Source organism: Natator depressus, chromosome 21, assembly GCF_965152275.1.
Source record: "Natator depressus isolate rNatDep1 chromosome 21, rNatDep2.hap1, whole genome shotgun sequence".
NCBI classification, from domain to species: domain Eukaryota; kingdom Metazoa; phylum Chordata; order Testudines; family Cheloniidae; genus Natator; species Natator depressus.
The window spans coordinates 9,874,898-9,888,218 of record NC_134254.1 but is presented as its reverse complement, the minus strand read 5'-3'; the positions used below and the strand labels follow the sequence as shown (position 1 = coordinate 9,888,218).

Genomic DNA, 13,321 nt, shown 5'->3' with positions numbered 1-13,321 from the left:
CAGGTATCTTTACCCAAGTGCTTGCTGAGAGCACTTTGCCTCCCATACCAGGTAAGCATCCCCAGCTGCCAAATCATATGGTTCACTGGGTGTAGACCATGTGGGGGTAAATCCTGTAGGGAAGTGGGAGTTGCAATTCTGGGATGTTTATCATTCTTAGGATTGGGCCATTGGCTGGAGGTCAGGCCCTCAAGGGGAGGTTAAACTGTCACTCAACACCTAATGTCAGTGACATAAGCAGCTTGGAGAACAAATATGAAGTCTATGGCTGTTGATCAGAAATAAAGGCCAAAGAAACCCAAGCTCTGTGTCCCAGGAAGGATAAATTGTCTGAACTATAACTCAGGGTTATTCCTTTCTGGGCTTGGTTCTTTGTTCCTGTTGTTGGTTGAACTGCTGTGCACCACGGCAGGCAGCCATCCCTGCTGGCATGTTCTGACCTTCCCCTCTCCTGTGTTGCTCAGGCTTTCTCAAGCTTCATGATGGTTTCCAGGAAGGTGGTGACTTCTCTGCTGGTGGTGTACGTGGTGGCCATGCTGGCTGAACAGACTGAAGGCTACCTAGCCTTCTTCACTCGCAGCGACATCGAGAGGATGCAGGTAACCTCTGAGAACCATACTGCAATGGCTGGAGCCCTGCGTGGTGCAGAAAGGCACATCCTGTGGACGCTTCCCACACATAGCTCATAGTTCATCCCCTCTGAGCAGAGACACTACCGGTTTGATGGGTAGTTTCATGATGTTGCCAGTCATAGCTTCATAGAGTTTAAGGCCAGAAGGGACCACCACGGCTAGTCTGACCACCTTTCAGGCAGAGGCCACTACACACAACCCAGCCACTTCCACGCCAACCCCAACCACCAGAATTAGACCAAAGTATCACAGCCCTCATGAGACTAAACTATTTTGTGCCACAGGCAGAGAACAGGAGGCACTGAGGTGCAGTAATGCCCAATGCCCAATGGTGCAGGGAACTGATTGAATGAGAATATACCCAGATGACCCTCGTCATCACTAGGGGTCTGGCTGAGAGCAGCAGACCCATTTGTCTTATGCCTTGAGCCCACCAGTTTCCAGAGGTGAAGGGCTAGTGTGCTAACCCACTAAATCCTTAAGTGCACGGGTGCCAGGCCTCACAGCGCAAGTGAGAAAAGACAAGGGGGATGATTTCTTTAAGTCCATGTCGTTGGAAAAGTGGGGCAAGTCTGGGGGCACTGGCTCAGTTTATTCTCAGTCGTGCTGCGGTGGAGCTGATATCCCTTAAGAGGGTTCAAACCACCAATCTTCCAGGCAACAGCCTAAGACTGTATTTATAGGGTGATTGTCTACAAGTGTGCTCAGAGTGCTGACTTGGGCCCTGATTCAGGAAATCTTGTAAGCCTGGGCTTAACTTTAAACACACATTTATGTGCTTGCCTGAAGAGCAATGCTTTTCTTAGCTGGGGCTTTCAATGGGAGATGAACCTTGGGCCAACATAGTTCTTACTGATGTAAAGCTCTCAATGGGTCAAAGGTTCAGACCAGCTCCCTCAAGTCCATCTCTAGTGGAAATGTAGCTGGAACAGACTCCCCATAGCATGACAGGTCCCACAGCAGAACTGGGATGTGATCAATAGGGCAGCTTATAGGATCCTCAAAGTGTGAAAAGCACTTTATTCACCAGTCCCACAGAGGACTTTGAGTGAAAGACTCAGGATTAGACTGCAAGAGCCAGGATTCAGTTGAACATAAAATAGGATAGTGGAAACAAAAGGCCCATTTACATTCGTCTGTGGATATTTTTTAACGGTTTTCTTTTATAATTGTTAAAAGAGCTAATGGCTTCGATTTTTATGGAGAAGCTGCAGTCTCCCGTCATAATTCTGTGGTGCCTCTTTGTTCTAACAAATAATTAACCATGCGCCAAATAGGTTTCAGTTCTGGGACACGCACAGAGGAAAATCCTTTCCTTTTGATGTGAAACTAATGTTGCTGAAAGGTGCCAGGCTGACAGCCCTAGAGACTAATGTTCTGTTTTCACACAAGCTTCTCACATCCCCCACCCCACCACCACCTCACTGATGTGCTTCATCCTGGAGAGACCATGGGTCAAATCCTGGCCCCATTGAAATAATTAGCCATGCTCCCCTTGACTTCAGTGGGGCCAGGATTTCACACCCTGTCTAGGTATGAGCGGGGATGGCCTATTCCTCCCTTGGTGTCTCTGCTGAGCATCCATGCAGCCGCTTCTTGGGTGGAGCATGGTCATTCTTCACCACTATCAGAGGGCAAGGGGAAGTACGTGGATCCAGTTTAAACAATAAGGCAAACTAATGAGAAATGGGAAGCAGCCATGAAAGCTTCCCCATTGTGTCTCAGCACTGGCCTATAGAGTGTATACTGACGTGGACTTTTGCAATGTGTCATCCACCAGTAGCCCATACAAACTCGCTTCCCCCAGGGGTGCTCATCACAATCAAGGGTCCTCTGGGGCGAGAGGGGAGTCCCTCTTATTTTTTGTCCAAAATCTGCCTCTCTCACACTGAAAATACCCCTTTTAAAATTCAGTGTAGCAGTTAGGGCAGCACTATGGACCCACCTCCAGCAGACAGACCCTGCCTTGAGCAACCACTGCAAAGACCCCCCCCCCGCCCCCCAGCGGGTTCCCAAAGCCATAGTATGAAATCTTTCAACCCCCCTCAATTGTTGCTGCTCTCCTGAGGTTTGCGCTGAGGAGGGATTTCACTGCATATATCATAGAGGGACAACACAACCCACCCCAGAATGGCCTATTAATAACGCATAGCACGAGTGACGTGCTTCACCCTTCGCTGAACAAGCAGCCACTCTGCCCCACCCCGACCCTTGTCCCTGTGACCTTCCTGATCCTTGGTGTTTGTTCTTTACTGTACCTTGCTGTGTAGCTCCAGGAGAAAGAGAGGAGCAAAGCGCAAAAGAAATCCCTGATGTTGCAGAAGCGATCGGAAGGCAGAGAAGTCACCGAGCTCTCTGATGTGGAGGGTGTGGACGAGGGCGAGATCATCAAGGTGAGGGGAATGGTGGAGGGGACCCTTAAGTATATGAGGAAACCACACAGGTGCAATTGGGTGTCCAATAACCACGTTCGCTGACCAGATACAAACATATGAGACCTACCTATCTGTGTACATTGCTGCTCTGTTAGGTTCTGATGGCTTCTGCAATAGAAGACAGTAAGTGCCACTAGCAGGCTCAGGAATTGTTTAAAGGGATACTACCCAATTCCTATAAACTGGACCCAGACATTGAGCAAGTTTACATCAGAAGATGGGCGCAGGGTGCACCTCAGCCTTGCAAACTTGTCTTGAAAGTTTAGTAGCTCAGCCCCTGAGTCTACTTACCCTGCCTGGCATACTGATGGTGAAAATTTTTATTTATCTCTCAATAAACATCTACCACTGCTGCTCAAGATTTTGCAAGTCTGCTTCAGGCTTTTGGTTTGGGATTTATCTTGATATTTACTAAAGTAGGCTTGTTATCACCTGTGAATTGTCCAGCACCTTTGAACCTGAAGGATTCCTAAGGACCTTGTAGAGGGGGTACCAAGTTTACAAACTTGAGTCCATCCAGCTTCACTCTTGGACTCTTTAATCAGCACTCAGGGGCAGAAAAATACCTGTTTTAAAACCTAAGAACATATTGGGCCATCTAGCCCAACATTCTGTCTTCTGACAGTGGCCAATGCCAGGTGCTTCCCAGGGAATGAAGAGAACAGGGCAATCATCAAGTGATCCATCACTTATCATCCAGTCCCAGCATCAGTAAGCAATCAGAGGCTTAGGGACACCCAGAGTTTGGGGTTGCGTCCCTGACCATCTTGGCTAATAGCCATTGGTGGACCTATTCCCCATTAATTTAGTTAATTCTTTTCTGAACCCAGCTATGCTTTTTGTCTTCACAACATCCCCTGGCAATGATTTCCACAGGTTGACTGTGCGTTGTGTGAAGAAATTCTTCCTTCTGTTTTGTTTTAAACCTGTTGCCTGTTAATTTCATTGCGTGACCCTGGTTCTTGTGTTATGTGAAAGGGTAAATAACACTTCCTTATTCACTTTCTCTGCACCAGTCATGATTTTTATAGACTTCTATCATATCCCCCCTTCGTCTCTTTTCCAAGATGAAGAGTCCCAGTCTTATTAATCTCTCTTCATACGGCAGCCGTTCCATACCCTTAATCATTTTTGTTGCCCTTCTCTGTACCTTTTACATTTCTAATATATCTTTTGAGAGATGTGGTGACCAGAACTGCTTGCAGTATTCGAGGTGTGGGCATTCCATTGATTTATATAGGGGCATTATGATACTTACTGTCTTATTATCTTTCCCTTTCCTAATAGTCCCTAACATTGTTCACTTTTTTGATTATCACTGCACATTGAGCAGATGTTTTCAGAGAACTCTCCACAATGACTCCAAGATCTCTTTCTTGAGTGGTAACAGCTAATTTAGAACCCATCATTTCGTATGTATAGTTGGGATTATGTTTTCCAATTTGCATTTATCTACACTGAATTTCCTCTGCCATTTTGTTGCCCAATCACCCAGTTTTGTGAAATCCCTTTGTAACTCTTCACAGTCTGGTTTGTATGTATCTTGAGTAATTATGTATCATCTGCAAACTTTGCCACCTCGCTTACCCCTTTTTCCAGATCATAATGATTATGTTGAACAGCACTGGTCCCAATAGAGATCCTTGGAATACCCCTCTATTTACCTCTCTCCATTCTGAAAACTGACCATCTATTCCTACTCTTTGTTTCCTGTCTTTAAACCAGTTAGTGATACAGGAGAGGACTTTCCCTCTTATCCCATGACTGCTAGTTTGCTTAAGAGCCTTTGGTGGGGGACCTTGTCAAAGGTTCTCTGAAAATCCAAGTTTTTTTCGGCATCTACGTGCCGATCTGAGCCCTCGGAGGCACGTTTGCTCAGTCACCCAAGATAGAAAACTGGGCTCCTCAATTACAGCCCAGGAATTGTTTCACCCACCAGTCAGTGCAGCCCCTTCGGGGTTGGAAACATCACTATTCTTCATCAGCAAAGGGGAAGGAGAGAGAATGTGGATCCATGGGAAATGTACCAGGGTAGGATGTAAAGTCTAGCTGAGTTGGAATTTGGCCAGGACGTTAGTTAACACATCTGCTCTTCCAAAACTGTCTAATATTAGTGTCTAAACACTGAGCATTCTCAGTCTTAAACATTAAATACCAGGCACATCCTGGAGTCTGACCACCACCCCCAAATGTGGCCTGAGCAACTCTGTTCACTTTTGTTACATCCTAGCAACTGTCCTGAGGTGCTGCATGCAGAAATGTGCCTCTTCATACAGCTCTTACTCAGGCATCGGAGTCAATAGAACGACTGGCCTGAGAAAGAGTTGCAACACAGGGGCTTATCAAGTTCAAGGATCACTTTCTCCTTTGGGACCTCTGCTAATTGTAGAGGCAGTATGCTGTTCATTGCCAGTGGCCTATCTGGCCTACAGTACCAAGCTAACATCTGGATGACCCAATGGATTGAAACTCTGGGACATCTAGCAACCCAAGAGTGAGTAAAGAGTTCAAGGACAGCCCTCAAGGCCACTTATCCCTTGTGAAGACCCAGTCAATGTCAATGTCCACCATACTAAGGGTGCAGTCCCTCTTCCCTTTCATGTCCATAAGGAAACTCCCATTGATTTGAACGGTGCAGGATCAAGCCCCAAATAGGAGACTAGATCAGCCCAGCTTTATTCCATGTGACAGAACTTCCAGCTTGTTCCTAGTGCTACAACTTTCAGTGACTGGCTACGGGGTTGGTGGGGAAAACTCTAGCAAGCAGTATCACGTAATTCTGTGCACAAGATCCCTTGTTCTTCAACATCGATAAAGTAGGAGGTTATCCGTCTCCCCCCCCTTCTTTTTCCTTTTTTTGTTAACTATGCTTTCCTTCACAGCTGACTGCTCCTGGAGAAATTGGAATGCGGCTCAACGCTAGGCAGCTGGAAAAATACCAGCACGTCCTGGAGGAACTGCTAACTGAGATGCTACTGGACGCTCGAAATGGTACTGTAAGGAACTTGAACTGTGCCTCTCTCCCTCCCCGAGTGATATTTATATTCTGGGAATGGCTTTTGTGTCATGTTTGCTCCCTTTACAGAGTCCTCATTTTCCCCCCCACCCACCATGGATACACTTTGCGCTTAAGAACATTAAGCTCCCTTCTCATTGCCCAAATGGTCTCTTGGTGCTGCTGTCGATTGTTAGTGACATCCCACCATTTCCAAGCAACCACCCTTGGTACTGCTCCCTGCGTTCACGTCCCTCCTCCGTAGCCAGGGAATGACCTTGCAAAGACATTGTTCCAGCCGTTTGAAAATGTGTTCGCATAAAAGCAGGACTGAGGAGCTGCCTTCTCCTCCTGAATGGGTATTAAGGGCAAAATGCACTTTGCAGGCCAGCCCAGGTGGGACACTGAATAGCTAAGGAGAAATCAGTGGGAGTTAGGTGCCTAAATACTGGATTTTTGAGTCTGCTTCTCTCTTCCCTTAAGGCCAGAGTGTGGCCCATCCTGCACACCAAGCGAGGGGACTAAAAGAGGGTGTAAGACCCCCCCCCCTTTACTCCATTGAGCTGTCTACTCACACCAGGAGTACCAGTGCAGAGAGGATAGCAGCCTTCATGGGGCTGCCAGTCCCCATATATATGCGAATGGAGCTTTCGCTCCACCCCAAAATGCAATCAGTGTAGTTGTGTCAGCATGCTGGGGACATCCTCTGTGTGTCAGAGGTGGCATATCTATGGGGGATCTTACTGTATTAAGTATTATGCATCGTTGTGGGCCAGGGATTGTATATAATTCCCTGAGGGAGACCTCCAGTAGCTAAGAACAGGGGTGGGTGATGAGGCAAACTCATTCAAACTGGAACACCACACGAGAGGTCCCACCCCCTGGGAAGGCTCGCTTATACTGGCTCAGACTGGATTCTCTAGAGACCAGCGGACAAAGAAAGGACTTTTGTATAACTAGCCTGAGTTTAAAGTGACTGTGGGCCTACTTTCTGATCCAACAACCGGACAGGACCTTCTGTCCCAGGGACGACCCAGTCCTTCCTGGAAAGGGTTGGAAGGACTTGACCTATTCATGGGGGTTCTTGTTCTGAGCAAAAGGTGTTCTGAAATTGAAACCAAAGAAAAACCCCTTGGTGGGATTGGAAGGGCTGACTTCTACCAGAGCTCTTGTTGGACTTGGGGGATGATCTCTGGAAGCCTTCTTAGCACATGTGTAGGTTCTTTTAGTGTTTTAGTGTTTTCTCTGTAATGCTATCACCTTAAGAATAAATGTGCTTGCTTAGAAAGGGCTGTGCGGTAGCTTGTACCTGTGGGCAATTATGTTCCTTTTAGCCTCCAGGGAGAAGCAAACCAGACCTGTTTCGTCAGTCTGACTTTCTGGGGAACTCACAGTATAGGCAGGGAACTGTGCAGTCTGGTAAAACCCGGTCACGAGGGAGAGAGAAATGCATCTGCACCCAAGAGAGCTGACAGCTGAGGAGCTGGGAGCCTAGAGTGGGTGCCCTTGCTGGACCACAAGGGGAAAATACAGGTGCAGTTGCCCTGAACTGTGACACACTGCACCAGCCGTATGCCTGACACCATGTAAGTTCCCTTCCCCAGCTGCCTCCACCAAGGAAGGAGAAACACAGTCTACTTCCCAGTCTAATGCTTGGAGAGCACAACCTAACGCTGTCCTGTACATGGGGCTTCTGGCAGAGCGACAATTTAGCCTTTGCTTTCTGTCCCAACACCCTCTGAAGTCAAAGGGAGACTTTCCATTGTCTTCCATGGGCATTGGATCGTACCTTTATAACAGTTACAGATCAGTGTATCTCTGTTCTTTTCAGTGCAAATATTCTCAATTTACAGGGGTGTGACAGAGATCAGAACCAGGCTCTTGGTATTACCAAGTTGTAGGTATTTGGGGGAATGTTGCTGTGCACAGAAACTTAAGGGCTAATTGAGGTGCTAATTGTTCAGCCCTGAAGTCAATGGGGTTTGCCTTAGTGAGGACGTAGGGCCAGATCACGCATCTCTTATTCAGGCTGTTGTGCACATACGCGAGTCGCCTCACTGAAACCAATGGGACTATGTGAGTAAAAGCTCAGCAGAGCAGTATACAAAAGGACTGCACAATCCAGCCCTAAGTAAACACTGAGTAACCACTAAGGACCCCAGGATTTAGGGTGAAATTTTCAGCAGAATGCAGCACCCATAAATTAGGCCACATTGGCCAAACAGCTCAGCACCTGCAATCGAGGCCAGATTTCAAAGGCCTCTATCTAGGTGTCTGAATGGGAGCTGAACTCTGAAACTCAGGCCGCAATTGTGTTGCTGAGCACTTGAAAACCTAGCCCTGAGCTCTTCTGATAACCTGGCCCTCGGTATGTAAAAACTGGAGGCAGAAAAATTCTGTGACAGTAGGTTATTTAGTCAATTCATGCATGCCCTGTTGGAGAACAGTACGGGATTGTGATCTACAGTCAATTCTTTGGGGCTGTATCCAGTCTAGATTTAAATAACCCTAGAAACAGGGCTTCCACCCGTTCTGTGGGATTACGGTTCCAATTGCACGTGCTGGTTTCAGTTTGTCATCATTTCTTCAAGAGTGGAAGCTGAGGAGGGTGGGTATTGCACATAAAACTGTAAAGGACTGAAAATTGTACGTAAGGCTTATAAAGGATTAGGAATTGTATGTAAAGGACTGGGAACTGTAGATGAGTCTTGTATAGGACTGTATAAGGCTTATAAAGGACAGGGCACTGTATATAAAGGACTTGGCAGTGTATGTGTGGCTTATAAAGGACTGGAAATTTTTTATTTATATAGATATATAGCTTATGAAGGACTGAATTTGTTCTTTCCTCTCTTTACAGTTAACTGATGTCCTCAGACCCAGAAGAGCAGGGTGATGCTTCTTGCTGGACTACAGGTCTATGCTTCTGTAAAACTAAATCTGTAAAGTGCTTCAAAAGAAAAAAATTCGGATGCAAGGTAATAAAATGTGCAGTTGAATTAAATAAATGACTTGTTTCTTTAAAATGTCTTTAATAATCAGATGGTGAGCTCCAAGTGCATGAAAGAATCAAAATGGCTCTACGATGTGATGCTTTCTGGGTATATAGAATAGCACCTTTTGTCTGAAGAGCTCAGGGCACGTTACACCTACTAAATAATTAGGCCTCATTCACCCCAATGCGGATAAATATTGTTGATCTAGTTTTACAGATGGGGAAACTGAGACAGAGGGTGGTTAAGTGACTTGCCCAAGGTCAAACAGCAAAACCCCTGAGTTCTGCCTATCCATCCCTGATCTACTCCCTAGAGGATGTTGCCTTCAAGAGCTTGGAATAGGACCCTGGAGTCCTGACTCTCAGTTCCCCAGTCTGATCACTAGAGGACACACTCTCCCACAGCTGGGAACAGAACCCAGAAGTCCTGACTCGCAGTTCCCTGTTTTAATCACTACAGAACACGTCCTCCTGCTAGACCACACATCATGGCAATACTTCGTCACAACTATATGAAAATCCATCTTACTGACAGGTGCACTTTACCCATAGCTACTACACTGTGAGTACACATGGCTTATCGTCCATGCTCACTTCTGCCTTGCAATAACACACAGACCCATGTTTATTTCTACTTTGCAAACACAACTGAATGTAAATGGTTAATTTAATGTAATATTCATTATGATGCATTTACATGCCTTTTGCTTAATTAAGAACAGTCACTCTATAGTTACCATGGAATTTAACATCTGTAAGATGTGAAATAGTGAGACAAATGATATGTCGGAGTGACAGGTATCCAATTCCAATCCAATTTTATCCTCCCAATTTAACATAAATTCTGCTGTCACTGTGGATCATTTAAATAGCTGCAGTATTAATGCCAAAATAACACACATGCGATTGGAACTGCTCTGTATTTTGTGTTTTGAAAGCCGGTCCCCCCTTAGGAGAAGATAAATCTCCTCCCATATAACAGTACATGTAGTCAGGAGTGCTTGCCAGCTTTAACATGCATTTCGAACACATATTTCCACTGCATAGACTGATCAGGCTAAAGTAGCTGGAGTTTCGCAGGGATTGTTGCTGAAGGGGCAGGTTACACTATAAAATCACTGGTTACTGAATCTGAGGAGGGAAGATAATAAATGTGATGCATTCAGCAAGGCTGAAATGAAAATGGTGCGGTCTCATAGGGCCAGATCTTTGGCTGGTGTAAATCAGCTTTCCATGGAGCCAGCCCAGTTTGCATCAGTTGAGGATCTGGCCCACTGACTTACCAGATTTACAGCACAAGTGAGATCAGAGACTGGCCTGTTGTTCTTAATGGGGCATTCTCTACAAACTTGAGCTGTTCCCTCCTACAAGGGGAAAACCACGGGATAGGGAAGGAAAACTGGGTGAGGCTCTTCTTGAAGGAAGACCTAGGAGGTTCTGCTCCCAAGCCCTGCAGCTCTCCTGACAGCTGTGTGGGTCTCTGATTTGCTCCAGGCACAAGGCTGCACCTGCCCAATCTCTTTCATCCTGCTCTTTGTGATGCTGCCCTGTGAGGGCTTCCCCAGTTGGCAGATGCCCCTGGGGCTCCCCCCATGCAGGGACACTGCCCAGTGCAGAGGTTCCCCAAAAGAGCCTCTGGCTGTAGCAACTTACTTGAGCCTTGTCCTCAGGGCTGGCAACGGGGCCAAGACAAAATCTCTTGGGGAGCCCACAACCTGAGGAGGCTTCCATGGAGTCTAAGGGAGGGACGGTTGGTTCCATGGACAAGGTTGACCCTGTCTCCCATGCAGGAAGCATGAGATCCAGTTGTGGCTCTAAGGGGTGCGAACTCCCCCTTTAGATTTTTACGTGGGCAGAAGATGGCTTTGCCAGTCAGTACTTAGCTCATGACTCTTCAGCTGATGCACAAGCCGGAGTAGAACCCAGCTCCCTCTCCAGTAGCTCTGCAGGGCTAAGAGGAGCTACAGAGAGAGAGAATGAGAACATACTTTTGTCCCTGTCTATCTGATCTGGCTCCAGATACACACACACACGAAACAGTTCTGAGCAGTAAGAAGGAGCCATCTGTGCAGTCAATTTTCTAACCCTTGCCATCATCAGAGCGGGCCCCTTTCTAGGCCTGACCTATTTTGACAGGGTCTTTTTAACTAGCCTTCTCCTTTCTCCTGGTTCTCTGTACACACACACTCACTTTTCCTTTCCCTTCAAGCTGCCTGCCTCTGATGTGCACCCCTGTAATGAACCAAAACAGAAAGCTGGCTCCTGCACCCATCTGTATGCACAGCATCCCGGCTGGCTGCTTAGAAATGTCGGTTCTTTTCCTTTCCCTTTTTCCTCCTATTGTCAGCATTCGATTACCACCATCATCTCAAATAATTCCTTGCACTAGCAGCAGGTCATCCAGTTTCCAGGGCAGCAAACTCCATTACCTTACCGCAAGCCGATACGTGGGTAGCTGTGAACTCACCTCTCAAGAAACTGATCACATTTTCCTCTAGCTAAGCTGGAGGGTGGAGAAAAGAAAAAGACGAACTAAATATAGGGTCTTAACCTCCTCAGAAAGCCAGGCAGACTCAGAACATGTCACGCGATCTGCCCAGAGATAAGAAAAGTTCCAGCCACACCTGTGCTGCGCTCATGAGTGATGGGGTGTCTGGCAGGCACAAATACCCTGTTAGTATCCAATGTAAGTGAAGAGTGCTCGGTATGAAGGATTGCTGTCTAAATACCATGTAACTCTAGAGAGATGGGTCAGGGCTTGCAGCTACCTTCCCTCTTGTATTGGGTGGGGGTTAATCCGCTACACCCCTTTTTATGGTGTGGGATACTCTCCCCCGCTGCATCCAGGAGGTGCCTGGGGATGGTGCAGCCACCACTCCACATCTATCTACTCACTCAAACCTTCCTCTCCCGTCAAGTAGGCAGCATCAGAGAAGCCACTCAGGCTGGCCCACTACCACAATCTGGGCAGGTCTAATGAAGTCGTGTTGGTGTGGGGGGAGTAACTTCTCCCTGCTCCCCCATGTGACCATGTTAGTTTGAGCCATGGTCGATCCTACAGTAATTAAAGCAGGGATGTTCAAAGTCACCCAGGGACTTGAAGGCCCAGTTTCTTTCATTTTCATGGGAACTGGGTGTCCAGACTTAGGTGGCTTTGAACATCTCAGCCTGACTGGCTCTGCAAACTACTTAGGGCCTGATTCCGCCAGGGGGGCACCTTACTCTGCATGTAACCCCATTGAAATCAGTGGGGCTACTCATGGACTACGGTACCACAAATGTGAGCAGGAGTGACAGAAAAGGGCCTGTAGAAATTACAACTAGCAGACCCAACAGTCTCTATAATCTGCACTCTGGGTGAGACACTGGGAATAAACAGGTAGCTGCTTAGCAGCTAATGGTACTACGGGCCAATCTACAGACTCAAACAGAAGTCGCCATCTATCGTCTTAGACTGTGCCTATCACTGTGGTATCTGTGCACCTTTGGCAAGGGTAAGTGGACACAGTTTGCACTAGTTTTCTATAAGGGGGGATTGGGTTCCACAGGAGGAGGAGGAGGGTTGACAGCCTCCCTGGGCCTACACAGGGGATGGAGGCCTCGTCTTGCATAAGGTCAGACCCTACGCATTCCTCATCCAGTCCCTCTCATCCTCCCTTCTGTGTGGTAGGGATGAAGTGGTGAAGCCACAAATTGCTCCCCCCTACACACCTCCCTTTCTCACCAGCCAGTTCTGGGACCTCTCTACTCACTGATGAAGATGAGCCAACCCAATCTATAATTATCTATATAATTATCCCACTGTAGCTGCCATTCAACTGCAGAGGTAACAGCCAAGAGGAATTATGATGAAACCTGTCTTAAATGTTCACTCACGGGACCAAAACAATCAGTTGCTTAAAGAATATAGCCTAAGGTAGATGGGGGCAGGATTGAGGATTGGCCTTAAAGTCCATGAGTCTGTATTTCAGGGTGGTCTCTGAAAACAGGGTGGGGCTCTGAACACAGTAGGACACACAACTAAGGGCATGGGAAGGGGCAGAGTTACCAAGCTTTTCTGGATTCATTGGTGTCAAACTATTTTCAGTCTGCGGTTCTCAAGGCTGGGTCTCCTCGAGTGAGGGCCATTCCTACTTATTCCACTCATCTTTGATCAGCAACCAAATGTTCACTGGGAAAATAAAACGGCACAAGAGAGACTGCTTTTAAAGCAGAGGCAATTTAGGGTGCCTGGATTTTATCCCAGGGGACAAATCTGGTTGCA

General features: G+C 47.0%; 1 protein-coding gene across 2 annotated transcripts in view; it reads left to right on the top strand.

The window, feature by feature from the left end:
- The window catches only part of MLN (motilin), a 266,464-nt gene extending 257,408 nt beyond the window's left edge, over window positions 1-9,056 (top strand). The window contains exons 8-11 of one of the 2 annotated variants that reach the window (XM_074936286.1): window positions 465-599; window positions 2,903-3,025; window positions 5,950-6,058; window positions 8,923-9,056. In XM_074936286.1, the coding sequence (XP_074792387.1) occupies window positions 480-599; window positions 2,903-3,025; window positions 5,950-6,058; window positions 8,923-8,930 (360 nt within the window). In that variant the 5' untranslated portion in view covers window positions 465-479 and the 3' untranslated portion in view covers window positions 8,931-9,056. Of the gene's footprint in view, window positions 1-464; window positions 600-2,902; window positions 3,026-5,949; window positions 6,059-7,396; window positions 7,502-8,922 lie in introns of those variants that run through there. The other variant, XM_074936285.1, reaches the window with a different exon arrangement.
- Window positions 9,057-13,321: the final 4,265 nt, after the last annotated feature.